Source organism: Balaenoptera musculus, chromosome 3 (assembly GCF_009873245.2).
Source record: "Balaenoptera musculus isolate JJ_BM4_2016_0621 chromosome 3, mBalMus1.pri.v3, whole genome shotgun sequence".
Lineage (NCBI taxonomy): Eukaryota > Metazoa > Chordata > Mammalia > Artiodactyla > Balaenopteridae > Balaenoptera > Balaenoptera musculus.
Window position 1 is genome coordinate 63,084,390 of NC_045787.1, and position 13,069 is coordinate 63,097,458.

Below are 13,069 nucleotides of genomic sequence, written 5' to 3' on the forward strand. Positions count from 1 at the left end.
CACACTGCTATATTTAAAATGCATAACCAACAAGGACCTACTGTATAACACAGGGAACTCTGCTCAATATTATGTAACAACCTAAATGGGAAAAGAATTTGAAAAAAAAAATAGGTACATGTATATGTATAACCAAATCACTTCGCTGTACACCTTAAATTATCAAAACATTGTTAATCAACTACAATATAAAATAAAAAGCTAAAAAAAAGAGAAAGCTTTACGATTTTAAGGTGGGAGGATATCCCAGTAAGAGCAGTAAGCTATGGAGACCAAATGAAATACTTTGAATGACTTGAAAATTGTGAGAAATGAAATGTATTTTGTGAAGAAGAATAAACCATGCAAAATAAATCACATTAGATGACTTTTTTTTTCATTTGAAAGTGACTTCATTTGAATGACTATTTTGTGGCAGGCCCCATGCTAGATGCTGGACTAATCTCTAACATTTTTTCCTGGATTATTGTGGAACTTCCAACTGGTCTCCCTTTCTCCCCTTGTACTCCACCCCTCACCTCTGTCCTTTCCCACCACAGCAGCCAGTGTGATCCTGTTAAAAAGTCGAATTTGCCACACCTCTGATTAAAGCTCAGCATCTCATGCAGGGTAAAAACCTGACACTCTATATTGGTCTACACGCATTAGAATCCTGTTCCCTCTTCTGCCTCTCACGTACTCCCCCCAGTAAACCGGCCACTTTGCCATTCCCCACACAGGCCAGACCCACTCCCACCACAGGGCTTTTGCACTTGCTCTTGCCTCTACTTGGAAGTCTCTTCCCCCAGCTGGACACAAGGCTCACTCCTCAGATCGTTACTCCAGTGCTGGCTTCTCAGTGAGACCCTGGTTGAAGGTCTCTTGGTTAAAGAGACCCTCTCTTACACCCTGGTTAAAATTGTAACCCCATCTCCCCCACTTTCTTTCCTACTCCTCCATTTTTTCCTTTAAGGTAACCATCACCAGGTAACATACATATTTTTCTTATTTATTTTATTGTCTTTTGCTCTGCAGTACAGTATATACTCTACCAGGGCACAGATTTTTTTTCCTACTTTGTTTATTCCTGTATCCAGTGCTTTGAACAGTTTCTGGGTACGTAACAGTCAATAAATATTGAATGAAAGAATGAATTTGGAGTCACAGAAACTTATAAAGAAGGAAATAAACATCACATAATCCCACCTCACAGAGTAAATAACTGCCATTAGGACTTGTGCGTGTGTGTGGGGGGTTCTACTTAATATTATAGAGATGTTGGAAAAATACAGAAAAGCACAAAAGAAGTGATTAATAATGACCCATAATTGCTCCAACCAGAGAAAACTCCTTTTTGTGTTTGGAGTATCTATCTTTCCCTCTTTCTCTCCCCTACTTCCCAACCCCTTGTAGCTGTGATATACATAATTTTCTCTCTCTGCAAGTGAACATGTGTGCATGTGCATGCACAAATCATATTTATTTTAATCTCCTGGGGTTTTTGTTATTGTTGTTGTTCATTTATTAGTAAGTCTTGGGTATGTTACATTATGTTCACTATTCTTTAAAATATGATTTTAAATGGCTTGTATCATTCCATTGTGTAGATGTACTATTGCTTTTTTAATCACTTCCATATTATAGACACATATATTTAGATTGTTTCCATTTTCTTATATTTATTTTAATGAATGAACATCTTGTTTCTTTGTACATTTTTTGCAAGTCTTTATTTTTCTTGGGTTAGATTATTAGAAGTGAAATTACTGTGACCAAGGATATGTATGACCTTTTTAACCTATCCTGATACATATTGTGACATTGTCCTCTGGAATGGCTCACTCCAGTAGAGAGTACCCATTTTACCGTATCTTTACTGGTACTGAGTAGCACTGTTTTCTAAAACTCTTGATACATTTGATAAACAATTTTAACTTCTTTGATTAAGTAGGACCTTTTTCCTGTATTTATTAGTCATTCATATATTATATTCTATAAAGTCCTTTTGTCTATTTCTTGACTCAGTAATTTTAGGCAGTATTATTGGCACCCTGCTATAAAGATGAAGAATTTAACACTCTTTCAATATCTCTTACCTCTCCTCCCTCTGTCCCCTCTGTTTTTGTTACTTAACTACTTTTGGCTCTTACAATGGTTGACTTTTTATCTTAAAATAATATCATTAAACCTCTATTAATATATCAACTTTGGGCAGTATGTATTGACTCTCTGCTATGAGGTACATAAATTAAGACATTTAATGTGTTTTTATTGTTCTTTTCTCTCTTCTAACCCTGAGGTTTTATTACTTTCACTATTATTTATTCTCTGTTTATAAACTTTTAAACATTTACCTTCTGTTCTCTAAATTTAATTAAGCCTCTGTTGATTCTGAAAATTAAAAAACAGTGAGGGGTATTTACATCATGGTTTTACAAATATTACGTACCAACTATCACGGCTGATGTTTGGTTCCACAGAGAATGAAATATAATCATATGCAATTGTATATTTGCTCCTTGAAGGAGAATCTTGCATGCATTTACTTCTGATTTCTTTCTAGTGTCCTTTACTTCATCAAAGGTTTGTATTCTTGCATTCCATGTCATCTTTTGTCTTTGTTTTCTGTTTTGTTTGGTTGGAAAACCTCCTCATAATTTTTCTCCTATAGTAAGCGTGGTCATTACTAAACTCTTTCTATCTTGAACTGGCACTTGATTGATTGACTGGTTGCCTGGCTGTAGGAATTTAGGTTCGAAATAATTGTCCTTCAATTCTCTATTGTGATCTAGCATCCGAGGTTACTGATGAGAAGTGTATCATCTTGATACTCGCTGCTTTCTTTAGCTAACCTGTGGTTTCTCTTTGGAAGCTTTTATACATTTTCTCTATCCTTAGAGATCTGATATTTTACCAGGGTGTGTCAGGGTGTTAAATTTTTTTCATTTATTCTCTCTGGCATTTGGATTAGCCTTTCTTTTTTTTTTTTTTTTTTAACATCTTTATTGGAGTATAATTGCTTTACAATGGTGTGTTAGTTTCTGCTTTATAACAAAGTGAATCAGTTATACATATACATATGTCCCCATATCTCTTCCCTCTTGCGTCTCCCTCCCTCCCACCCTCCCTATCCCACCCCTCTAGGTGGTCACAAAGCACCGAGCTTTAGCCTTTCTATTTAAACTGTACCATAAACAGTTTGAAGAAGTCTTCTTTGATTTATTGATTATTTCTTCCCCATCACAATCTCTGTTTTTGTTTTTGTTTTTTTCTTTCTGGAACTTCCATAAGATAGTTTTTAGACCTCTTGGATCTGTACTCCATGCTGCTCAGTTTTCTTTCTTATTTCTTATCTCTTTGTATTTTTGTTCAGTGTTCTTTTTCTCTGCAACCACCCAGCTTAGTTTTCAGCCATTGTTTAACACATTCATTGACCTGTAAAATTTTAATAATTGTTTTTGTTTCCAAGAACTCTTCCTGTTATCTGATTACTTCTTTTCCGTGGCAGCCCCTTTTTGCCTTATGGCTCTACTATCCTTCTGTATCTCTCTGAAGATAATAAACCTCTGTTACCTGAATTAGCCTTGTTTCTCTAGTATCTTTTCTGTTTGTTCATTTGAGGCTATATTTATTAACTCTTGCTGCTTGACAATTTACTCCACAATTCCTAAAACAATAAACAATTTATTGTCCCCCACAGTGTCTGTGGGTTGGGAATCCAGGCACGAGTTAGCTGGGTGCCTCTGCCCTAAGGTCGCAAGCCAACAGTCAAGGGGTTGGCCAGGTCTGCAGTCTCATCTGAAGGCTCAGAAGGGGAAGGATCTGCTTCCAAGTTCGCTCACATGATTGTTGGCTAGATTCACTTCCTTACCAGTTGTTGCACTGAAACCTCAGTTTCTCATCACCTGTTAGCCGGGGGCCTCTCTCAGTTTCCATCTATGTGGGCCTCTCCGTGCAGCAGCTCACAACATGGCACTGGCTTCCAGCACAAACCGGCAAGACAGCAAGAGAAGGCCAGTAAGATGGAATCCAGAGTCTCCTTGTAAACTCATCTTGAAGTGCCATCCCATCACTTTTGCCATATTCTGTTCCTTAGAAATAAGTCATTTAGGTCCAGCTCACACTCAAGAGGAAGGGGTTCCCTAAGAACATGAATACCAGAAGGCAGGGACCACTAGGGGTCATCTTACATGCTGCCTACTACTTTCTCTTTGGGATTGGTTTTCTCAAGTGTCTAGTGATCTTTGTTTATAAATGAAGGATCTTGAGGGTTATTATAGGTAGCTGGCCTGGGTTTACATTGTGACTGTGAATGTAGGGTCTCTGTCACTTGTGTAGGCTTCCTTTTCAGGTATGTGGGCAGACAGCAGGAAGGTTGGCTGGGACTCCCCTTTGTATGATTCTATTCCCTGTAGTGTGCATGGGTGGAACCTGTGACTTGCTATCAGCTACTAGAATATAGCAAACACGACGGGATAGTCACTCCCTTGATTAGGTTACATTCTGTGGCAAAGGAAAAGGGGTTTTGTAGATGTAATTATGGTTCTGAATCAGTTGATTTTTTTTAATTAATTAAAAAGGAGATTTTCCTGGGTGGGCCTGACTTAATCAAATGTAAGAGGGATGGAGGCCCTCCCTGAGGTCAGAGATGCTCTCCTGCTGGCCTTGAAGAAGCAAACTGCATGAGTTCTATAGCTGCAAGAAAATGACTTTTTCCAACAGCCTGAATGAACATGGGTGTGGGTTCTTTCCCATTCAAGCTTCCAGAACAGAATGCACCTGGGCTGACACCTTGATTGCAGCCTTATGAGACTCTGAGCAGAGGATTCAGCTAAACTGACCCATGGAAACTGTGAGATAATACATATGTGTTGTTTAAACCACTGAGTTTGTGGTAATTTGTTACACAATAGAAAATTCATAGTGTATTTCACTCCTAGTCCCTTTCAGTGCCTTTCCTTTTTTGGTTCTCTCTTCTGTCTACAGTGGATGTGTGGTGTAAAGCCAAGCTGTGTTCTCTCTGAGTCTAGCCTCCCCATGAGGAGCCTTCTTCAGGAAGATGGCCTCCTTTCTATAGAGAGAGCAGGTCTTGGGCTGTGACTTGAGGACATGTCATTCCTGCCAGTTGTGCTTTTTATTTCTTTATCTTGGAGAATGGGAAGAGTAGGAACCTAACTTCCAGATGTTCTGAAGTCACTTTTTAATGAAAGACCCTGATGATCGTTCCCTTGCCCACTCCCGTCCTTTGTATTTGTTGATTCTGGCTTGGAGCATCTCTGGCCGTTCTTGGTGGGAACCATGCTTTTGCAAGTGGTCTGCATGTGTGGTTTCCTTGCTCTACTTTTCCCACCACTCTGATTCTACTTGGTTTTTCTCTTTATGGAATTTCACAAAACTTCTGGTCTGTTGACAGCATATTTTCCTGTTTTATAATGCTGTTATGGTTTCATTCTTTAAACAGAAAACAATTTTCCTAGCATTTCAGTGGGATCTTGGAAGTGAAGGGAGGCAGATATCGGTGATGAGTCTGCATGAATTCAGCTGCACATCCCGGTCTGGACTTTTTCTTTTTATAGGAGAAAATAAAATACTCGTTTGCTACCTAACACTGATCTAACATATTTGTAAGAAATTTGGCATGTTTCTAATAAAATTGATGAGAAAGGGCAGAATTTTCATTATATTAACTAATTTTCTCATGCTCTGTTATTACTTTCTCCTTTTAAAGTACCCCAAAGCATATTTCTGTGAAGACTGTGCTCTTTTTTTCTTCTTTCCCCCTCTTCCCACTTACACTTACACAGCCTTTCTTTCTACTGTCTTAGGGTAATTTCTTAGAACAAGTGACTTAAAAATATTGCTGACACTATGTATTTTTTTTCTAACACTAATGGCACACGTGATGTAAGTGCTGAGAATGTGAGATAATGGAACTAAAATTGTGATTTTAGAATTGTCTTAAGACTCTTTTAGTTCCAAGTAACACAAAGATATTTCAAACTAGTTTAGGTTAAAAAGAGAAGTTATTAGGTGGAAACTGCAACAGTATCTCACCAAACCCAAGGAGAAAATTATATTCAGATACCATGAGGGTCTGGAACCAGAAACTAGAAGCCAACAGGAACCCAGGAAGTCATTACCTTTCTGTCTTTCTTGTCTCTGTTTTTCTGAACATCTGCGTATTCTTTTCTCTCTCAGCAGACTTACTTTGCTTTGGCATGGGTTTGGCCACATATAGCTAACCAACAGTAGTAACCTCAGCTTCCAAGTTCATATCATCTCAGTTCAAGCAAATAAGTCAGAGGCACAATCCGAGATTCCAAGGAGAAAGAAAACAGTTTGTTTAGCTTGGGCCAGTTATCTTTTTTTAGACCAGTGAAGTGTGGTCATGAGGGCAGATTTTGTGTTATAAACATGGCTGCCACAGCCCAAGTTCTCAAAGAAGAGGTAAGTGGGTAGAAGATATCTCAAGTGGGCAGATATCCCAAAACATGGCTGTTGTAATATTCTTCTTTATATCCAGTGTGCTGTTTCTCATTAGAGAGACAGTTTAGCTTGTGGTTAAGAACATGGGCTTAGGGTCAGACAGACCTCGATTTGAATCCCAGCCCTGCCACCTACTAGCTGTGTGACCTCTGTGAGGGTCAGATTCTTTCTCTGTACAATTGGGGTGATAAAGCATATCTCTTGGAGTCGCTGGGAGAATGAGAATATATGTGGTACATCCTACACACTCAATAAATAATTATTATTATTTATTACTATTATCATAGCATTTGGGAAAGATTACGTGAATGGAGGAACATACATTTTGCTACCCTGAATAGTGCCAAGAAGATCTGGAAGCAAAAATCTAGGTGCCACAGAGATCAATAAAAAACTCTAAGAGAGAACTTAGCCTTTTTCACACTTGGCCAAAGAAGTATACACAAGTTAGGCTGATGATTTTAGGGCCCAGTAATCTACACTTGTTTTTAGAATGAAATTTTTGCCTCTGTTGGTTTTGGAAAGAGAGAAGTCAATGGTCTCATAATTCTAGAGAGAGCCAGGCTGGGCTGGTGGTCACTGGTACAGTCATCATCGTTCTTTCCAGCCAGTGCCTGTTCTGATGGTCCCTGCATTCATTCTGCTCGGTAGCAGGTCTGTTCTGATTGGCTAGTGCCTTACCCAGTAAAAGAGTTTGAATATGTGCCATCAATTCAAAGACTTCAGTTTTTGTTAAAGGAGATCCACTATTTTCTTTATAAAACAATAGATTTTCTTTGCATCTTTCTCATTTATACGACAAAGTTGTGGGTCGCAGCCATCGTTAAATGAACTCTTCTAAAGGTTATATAAGATGATGATGATTCAAATTCTGTATAGCTAAAGGATACCAAATGTAAGCCAAACATTAATGTTTACATAAAGTAGAGTTAGCTAACAAACTATGTTTATGGCTTCTTTTTAAATAAATGTAGTATATGCTGTTCTGTATGAAACTGTGGTAGAACAATATCTCAGTGACTAACTGTAATTTTCTCTTAAGTTATGCAGACATTTTGATTGAGAGGGAAGTGTTAATGCAGAAGTACATTCATCTAGTTCAGATCGTAGAGACAGAAAAAATTGCAGCTAACCAACTCCGACATCAACTTGAAGATCAAGATACAGAAATCGAAAGGCTTAAATCAGAGGTATTTCCCAGTTGATAGATTCCTTCTCATTGTTTCATGTCTATTGTCATCTCCTCATGATTACTTAAGGCCTATCAGGGCAAAATTTTGATCCCAAATTTAGTTCCTCTGCCATCAACACATACATGAGAAGTGAATGTATTGTCTATGTTAGGATTAGGTAAATACGCTACAGTAAAATATCAGGATAATATGCTATTTTTAAATTATTTGTGCTCCTGATGTCCTTCATTTGCTTGACTATTCAAGAGTTGACTGTAATATTTAACTGTTTTTCAGATTGACTCATGGTAATGATAATTGTGAGTCTGTCATGGATTCATGTAAAGTCTGAATGACAACTAAGGAAGGTCCAAACATGAATTCAGAAAGTCTTGACTTTTTCTCAAGCTCAGGAGTCCAACCTTCTCCCCTCTAGAATTTTGAAAAACTCATTAAAGTATAAGACATAATGCTAGGGTGCATTTTTTCCTGAAGTTGGAACTCACTTCCAGCCCCGCTCCAAGTTTAAAAACTCCTCAGGCTCTGCACCCCCAGGTGGTGAGATTGACTTCAATGACAGCAGAAGGTGGTCGTGGAGCCGGCCGCCATGTTGGTGTGTCTGGGTCCTCCCTTCTCTCCGAGGTGCCTCCGTCTGTATACAGAAACCTGAGTATACCTTCCCTTGCTGTCCTGTCATTCCTTGTGGGAAGTGATCAATATCTGAAGAATTGAAGAGGAATGTAGCAAATGAGGTTTTTCTACTCTTTTTGACCAGTGGTGCAGTAGTGTCTTCTTAGCTCCAAAGAAAAGAATAGGACAGAAGGAAACCTACTACTACTAACTGTATCCTTGCTGACAGAAACAATGCAGCTCCTCAGCCTTGGTAACTTCTTGTCGTTTTTCTGTCATTCAACATTTTCTTCTCCATTTCCTCAAGTCTTCTTCTAAGACATACTGTGCAAATCCTGGGAGGGTTTTCACCTCCTGCCGCCTGTGTACATCACCTCCAGCAGATAGCTCATGGGTATAAGCTGATTCCTATTGGGATATGATTGCCTCTCTGATGATAAGTTGCAGACTGTTCACCGTATCATTAGTGCTGTTAACTTCCCGATCCAACCCTGAAATCTGAGATAGTGAAAACAACAACAGAAAACTTAACAAACCTGCATCTTAAAAGACTATACCAGGCACTGTAATTTAAAACAAAATTATTGTGTTCTGTCTTTGCCACAGTTAGCTGGAACAGATGCGTGTCTGCTAAGTGAAAGAGGTTGGCATTTACTCCATGAGAGGAACTCAGCACCAAGCGATGTTGCCCAATATTTATTTGTGTGTGCTTCTCTGTCTTCACTCTGTTCTATTTTAGTCTGAGTATATATTGCAGCTAGAAACTGTCAGTAGCAGGTATGTCTTGTGTGGTCGCTTGACAGGAACCATAACTTATTTCCTACTCCTTTTATTTTCCCACTTCCCTGCCAGAAAAATGGCAGAAGAGAGTATTTGGTAATGGGGCAAAATGTAAAGACAGGGTAGAGGGGGGCAAATATAACCCCAGTGTTTTAAGTGTTTGCTTGTTAGTAAATCTGAGTAGGTCCTTAAGTTTGCAAGAGCCTGCAATTGAGTGATAGTCCAGGGAATTTCATTACTAAGTGTAGTTCAGAGGCTACCTGGTTTTGAGTCACCCTTCATAGGTCACAGAACTGAGCTGGGTCCTTAAAGAGATCCCAAGTTGTTTCAGTTCTTTTTGCCTTTTTGTCTTTTCTTGGCTGGCTTGGACCAACCCCTAAGCTCTGAAGTTCCTTTTGCAGTTACCATTTTCCCCAGGAGATCTGTGAGTGCTATACCGTGTGTACTTGGAAGGCCACAGGCTGATTATAGGAAGCAAGAGCTTTGAGCTGAGTGTCACTGCATTTGGAGATCACAGGGCATTACAGGAAGCTGCCTTTGGTGAGATGATTGACATGTCACTGAGATGCTGAGAAGACCTTGGTCTGGTCATCGCTGGCAGTCAGGGCCCAGTTTTGGACTAACATTTCTCTAAACCAGATCCCAGTTCACACTTTCCACAGTCACTTCTTATAAGCACTTTTGTTAGTAGCATAGCAAAACAAGCTTGAGGTGAAGGTCAGGCTTCCCCTGCCTCAGCGCCGAAGGAAGATAAGGTGCATAAAAAGTGAACATTTCCTGAGGATAAGCTACCTTGTAGGCATAACTTCCTATGATTTATGGCTATAGTCTAGTATTTCCCAAATCATGAAATGGACCAATTTTGTGTTATAGATTATCGCTCTTAATAAAACCAAGGAACGAATGCGACCTTACCAAAGCAATCAAGAAGATGAGGATCCAGACATCAAGAAGATTAAAAAGGTAGGATGCTGGGGGTTTCCAGCTTTGGGAGAGCGTGGTGACCAGTGGTCTTCCTGTAGTGATGTCTTTGCCACCCTGACTCTGAGCTGAGAACAATCTTGGTATTTCTCTTCCGATGGCTCCCAGACTTGCCCTTCAGAGTGATAACACATGGTTGCTTCTCTGGAAAAGTTTCAGCTTGAGATTTCTTTCCAGTTCTGGGAATCCACTTGTAGATTCTGTGAGAAGGATGCCAAAGCCAGATATGAAGCCAGACAGTAGTGTTCTCCAGTTGGGTTATTTAAGTGCTGCTGAATCTTCTGATTTTGTGTGTATTTGGGGGGAGTAGTTTTTAAATTGCATTTCAAAAACATTTCTTTTAGCTTTAGTCTTCAGTGCTTATTTAGAGAATTTTTTTGTTTGTTTTGTTTTGAACGTGTGAGAAGATTGAGTGAGTCAATACATCTGCTCAGGTTTCTGGTTTATTGTTGTTTCTTTCTTGTTTAACATCCACATAATCAGCAGCTCTTTTCACCTTATTGTCATTTACAACTGTAGAAATTTTGCAATTAACCAGACCCTGGCACTCACTCTAGTCTACTGTGTTTGATTTATGTCATCTTGATTTTGAGTTCCATAATCTTAATTGTCCTGCATAAAAGCACTTACTCAGCTTTAACATTATGTGAAAAGCTTCACAGTTAAAGAACTTTATTTCTTCTAAATTTTTTTTATTCCTATTTTCTCATGCTAAGTAATTATTCCCCTTCAGTTGCAATAAAACTTTAAATATTGCTCAGAATTTGAAATAGAAATGCTCCTTAGGACTAAGTTACACTGTTTTCAGTTTTCAAGAAATAACAAAGTAAAATAACAACATTCCTCTCTTAGAATTTAAAATTTTTTAAATTGAATTTGCTTTATTTTATTGTTACAAGATGAATGCTTATGCAGCTGCATATAAACAAAGGTATCAGTAAAATAACAATTGTAATAAAATCCTGTTGTAGAAACTGATAGTAAGTAAGTAAGCCAGCTTTTGCTCAGCAGGTAATACCTGCCAAAGTAAATAGAAAGATTTTATTTAACACAAAACTCAGTTGATTTTTGAAAGTACTTCTGTTAAATGGAGGAAAAGTGATAAAATACACAATTTTTACAGTTTCTATCTTCCTATTTCTTAATAGAAATAATTTTTTTAAAACCTCATTTTTGAACTTGTTAAATACGTTTTGAATTTAACTCTATGGTCCATTGTGTCCCCAGTCAAACTAATGTCTGTGTGGAAAGGGATGTTTACAAATGAATTAGTTTCTCTATTCTGATCTTGACAAATATCAACATAATTTTTTAACTTCAAGAGACCAAAAATTGAAATTGATCCACAGAAATTTCCCATTAGATTTCTCCAAATAATATGCATATAATTTCTTCCACATAATTCTACTAAGATGTGTTTAATTTTTATTGTTTGAGGTATGGCAACTGTATGAATGCCTGTTATAAAAATTGATAGTATGCTGACATCAGTTGGTAAATGAGAGAATTTTAAATATTGCAAAAGAAGAGTAGTTGTTTAAGTGCATGATAATTTAGACCATATGGGTGAAATAGTGTAAAAAAATAAAAAGTATAAGAATGTGTTGAAAAGAAAACAATGATACTAAAAAAATATTTGGTAGTAATTTAATGCTTTTAATTATATATGAATTTGCAACCTGCTTTGTTGCTGAATCTGCCACTTAGATATAACAAATCCTAATAAATTATCATATAATTTTTTTAATATTTAGAAAGGACTTCAGATATTTTGGTCAGTTATTTTATAGATAAGGAAATGGAGCCCAGAGTTCAAGTTCACCCAGTAGGTTAGTAGCAGAGCCTTTGGGTTAAGGATTATGACATATACCTATCTGCTTAGCACCCAGCATTTACTTGGGCATTTAAAAGATGCTCAGTAAATGTTTGTTGGCTGAAATGCAAAGGCCAGTGCACTTTGTCCAGTTTGCCTGTTATTTTTCAAATCATATCTAGGGAATTCAGATCAATTTTAGAGCCTTTCATGTTCCTACAAAATTGATCTTAAGGGCTTCCCTAGTAGCGCAGTGGTTGAGAATCTGCCTGCCAATGCAGGGGACACGGGTTCGAGCCCTGGTCTGGGAAGATCCCACATGCCACGGAGCAACTAAACCCGTGAGCCACAACTACTGAGTCTGCGCGTCTGGAGCCTGTGCCCCGCAACAAGAGAGGCCGTGACAGTGAAAGGCCCGCGCACCGCGATGAAGAGTGGCCCCCGCTCGCCGCAACTAGAGAAAGCCCTCGCACAGAAACGAAGACCCAACACAGCCATAAAACAAAATAAATAAATAAATAAATATTAAAAAAAAAATTGATCTTAAGTTTTATTTCGTGTTTTTGTTGTTGTTATTGTTTTGTTTTTGTTTTTCCACAAAATAACACCATTGTAAATTGTTAACATGTGTTTTGCCCATGTGGCTGGAAAAGAGAGTCCTTATAGTTAACAAAAAGCAGGTAAAAGAAGGCCAAGTCGTTCCTGTGTGACTAACCACACAGGAAAGCTGCAACTAGACTTGGCCTTCAAGTTTATTCATCTATAAAAAGAAGGGGTCTTATGAACTGATCTCTAACACTTATTTTGTAAGCTTAATTTTAAAAAAAACTCAGCCATAACAAAAAAATCAAACCCGATTTAAGAATAAGCAAAGGATTTGAATAGACATTTCTCTCAAAGGTGATTCTTGAGAGAAATCACTAACACATGAAAAGATGACCAACATCACTAAGCATCAGAGAAATACAAATCAAAACTACAGTGCAATATCACCTCACACCCACTTGGATGGCTACTATCAAAAAAATCTCCCAAAATAACAAGTACTGATGAAGATACAGAGAAATTGGAATCCTTTTGCACTGTCGGTGAGATTGTAAAGTGGTTCAGCTGCTATGGAAAACAGTATGGTGGTTTCTCAAAAAAATTAAAAATAAAACTGCCATGTGATCCAGCAATCCCATTTCTGGGTATATATCCAAAAGAATCGAAAGCAGGATCTTGAAGA

General features: G+C 38.0%; 1 protein-coding gene across 5 annotated transcripts in view; it reads left to right on the forward strand.

The window, feature by feature from the left end:
• RASGRF2 (Ras protein specific guanine nucleotide releasing factor 2) overlaps nucleotides 1-13,069 on the forward strand; it is a 229,960-nt gene that overhangs the window by 69,373 nt on the left and 147,518 nt on the right. For all 5 annotated transcript variants that reach the window (XM_036848287.1, XM_036848288.1, XM_036848293.1 and 2 more), the window contains exons 3-4: nucleotides 7,508-7,655; nucleotides 9,921-10,010. In XM_036848287.1, the coding sequence (XP_036704182.1) occupies nucleotides 7,508-7,655; nucleotides 9,921-10,010 (238 nt within the window). The remainder of the gene's footprint in view (nucleotides 1-7,507; nucleotides 7,656-9,920; nucleotides 10,011-13,069) is intronic.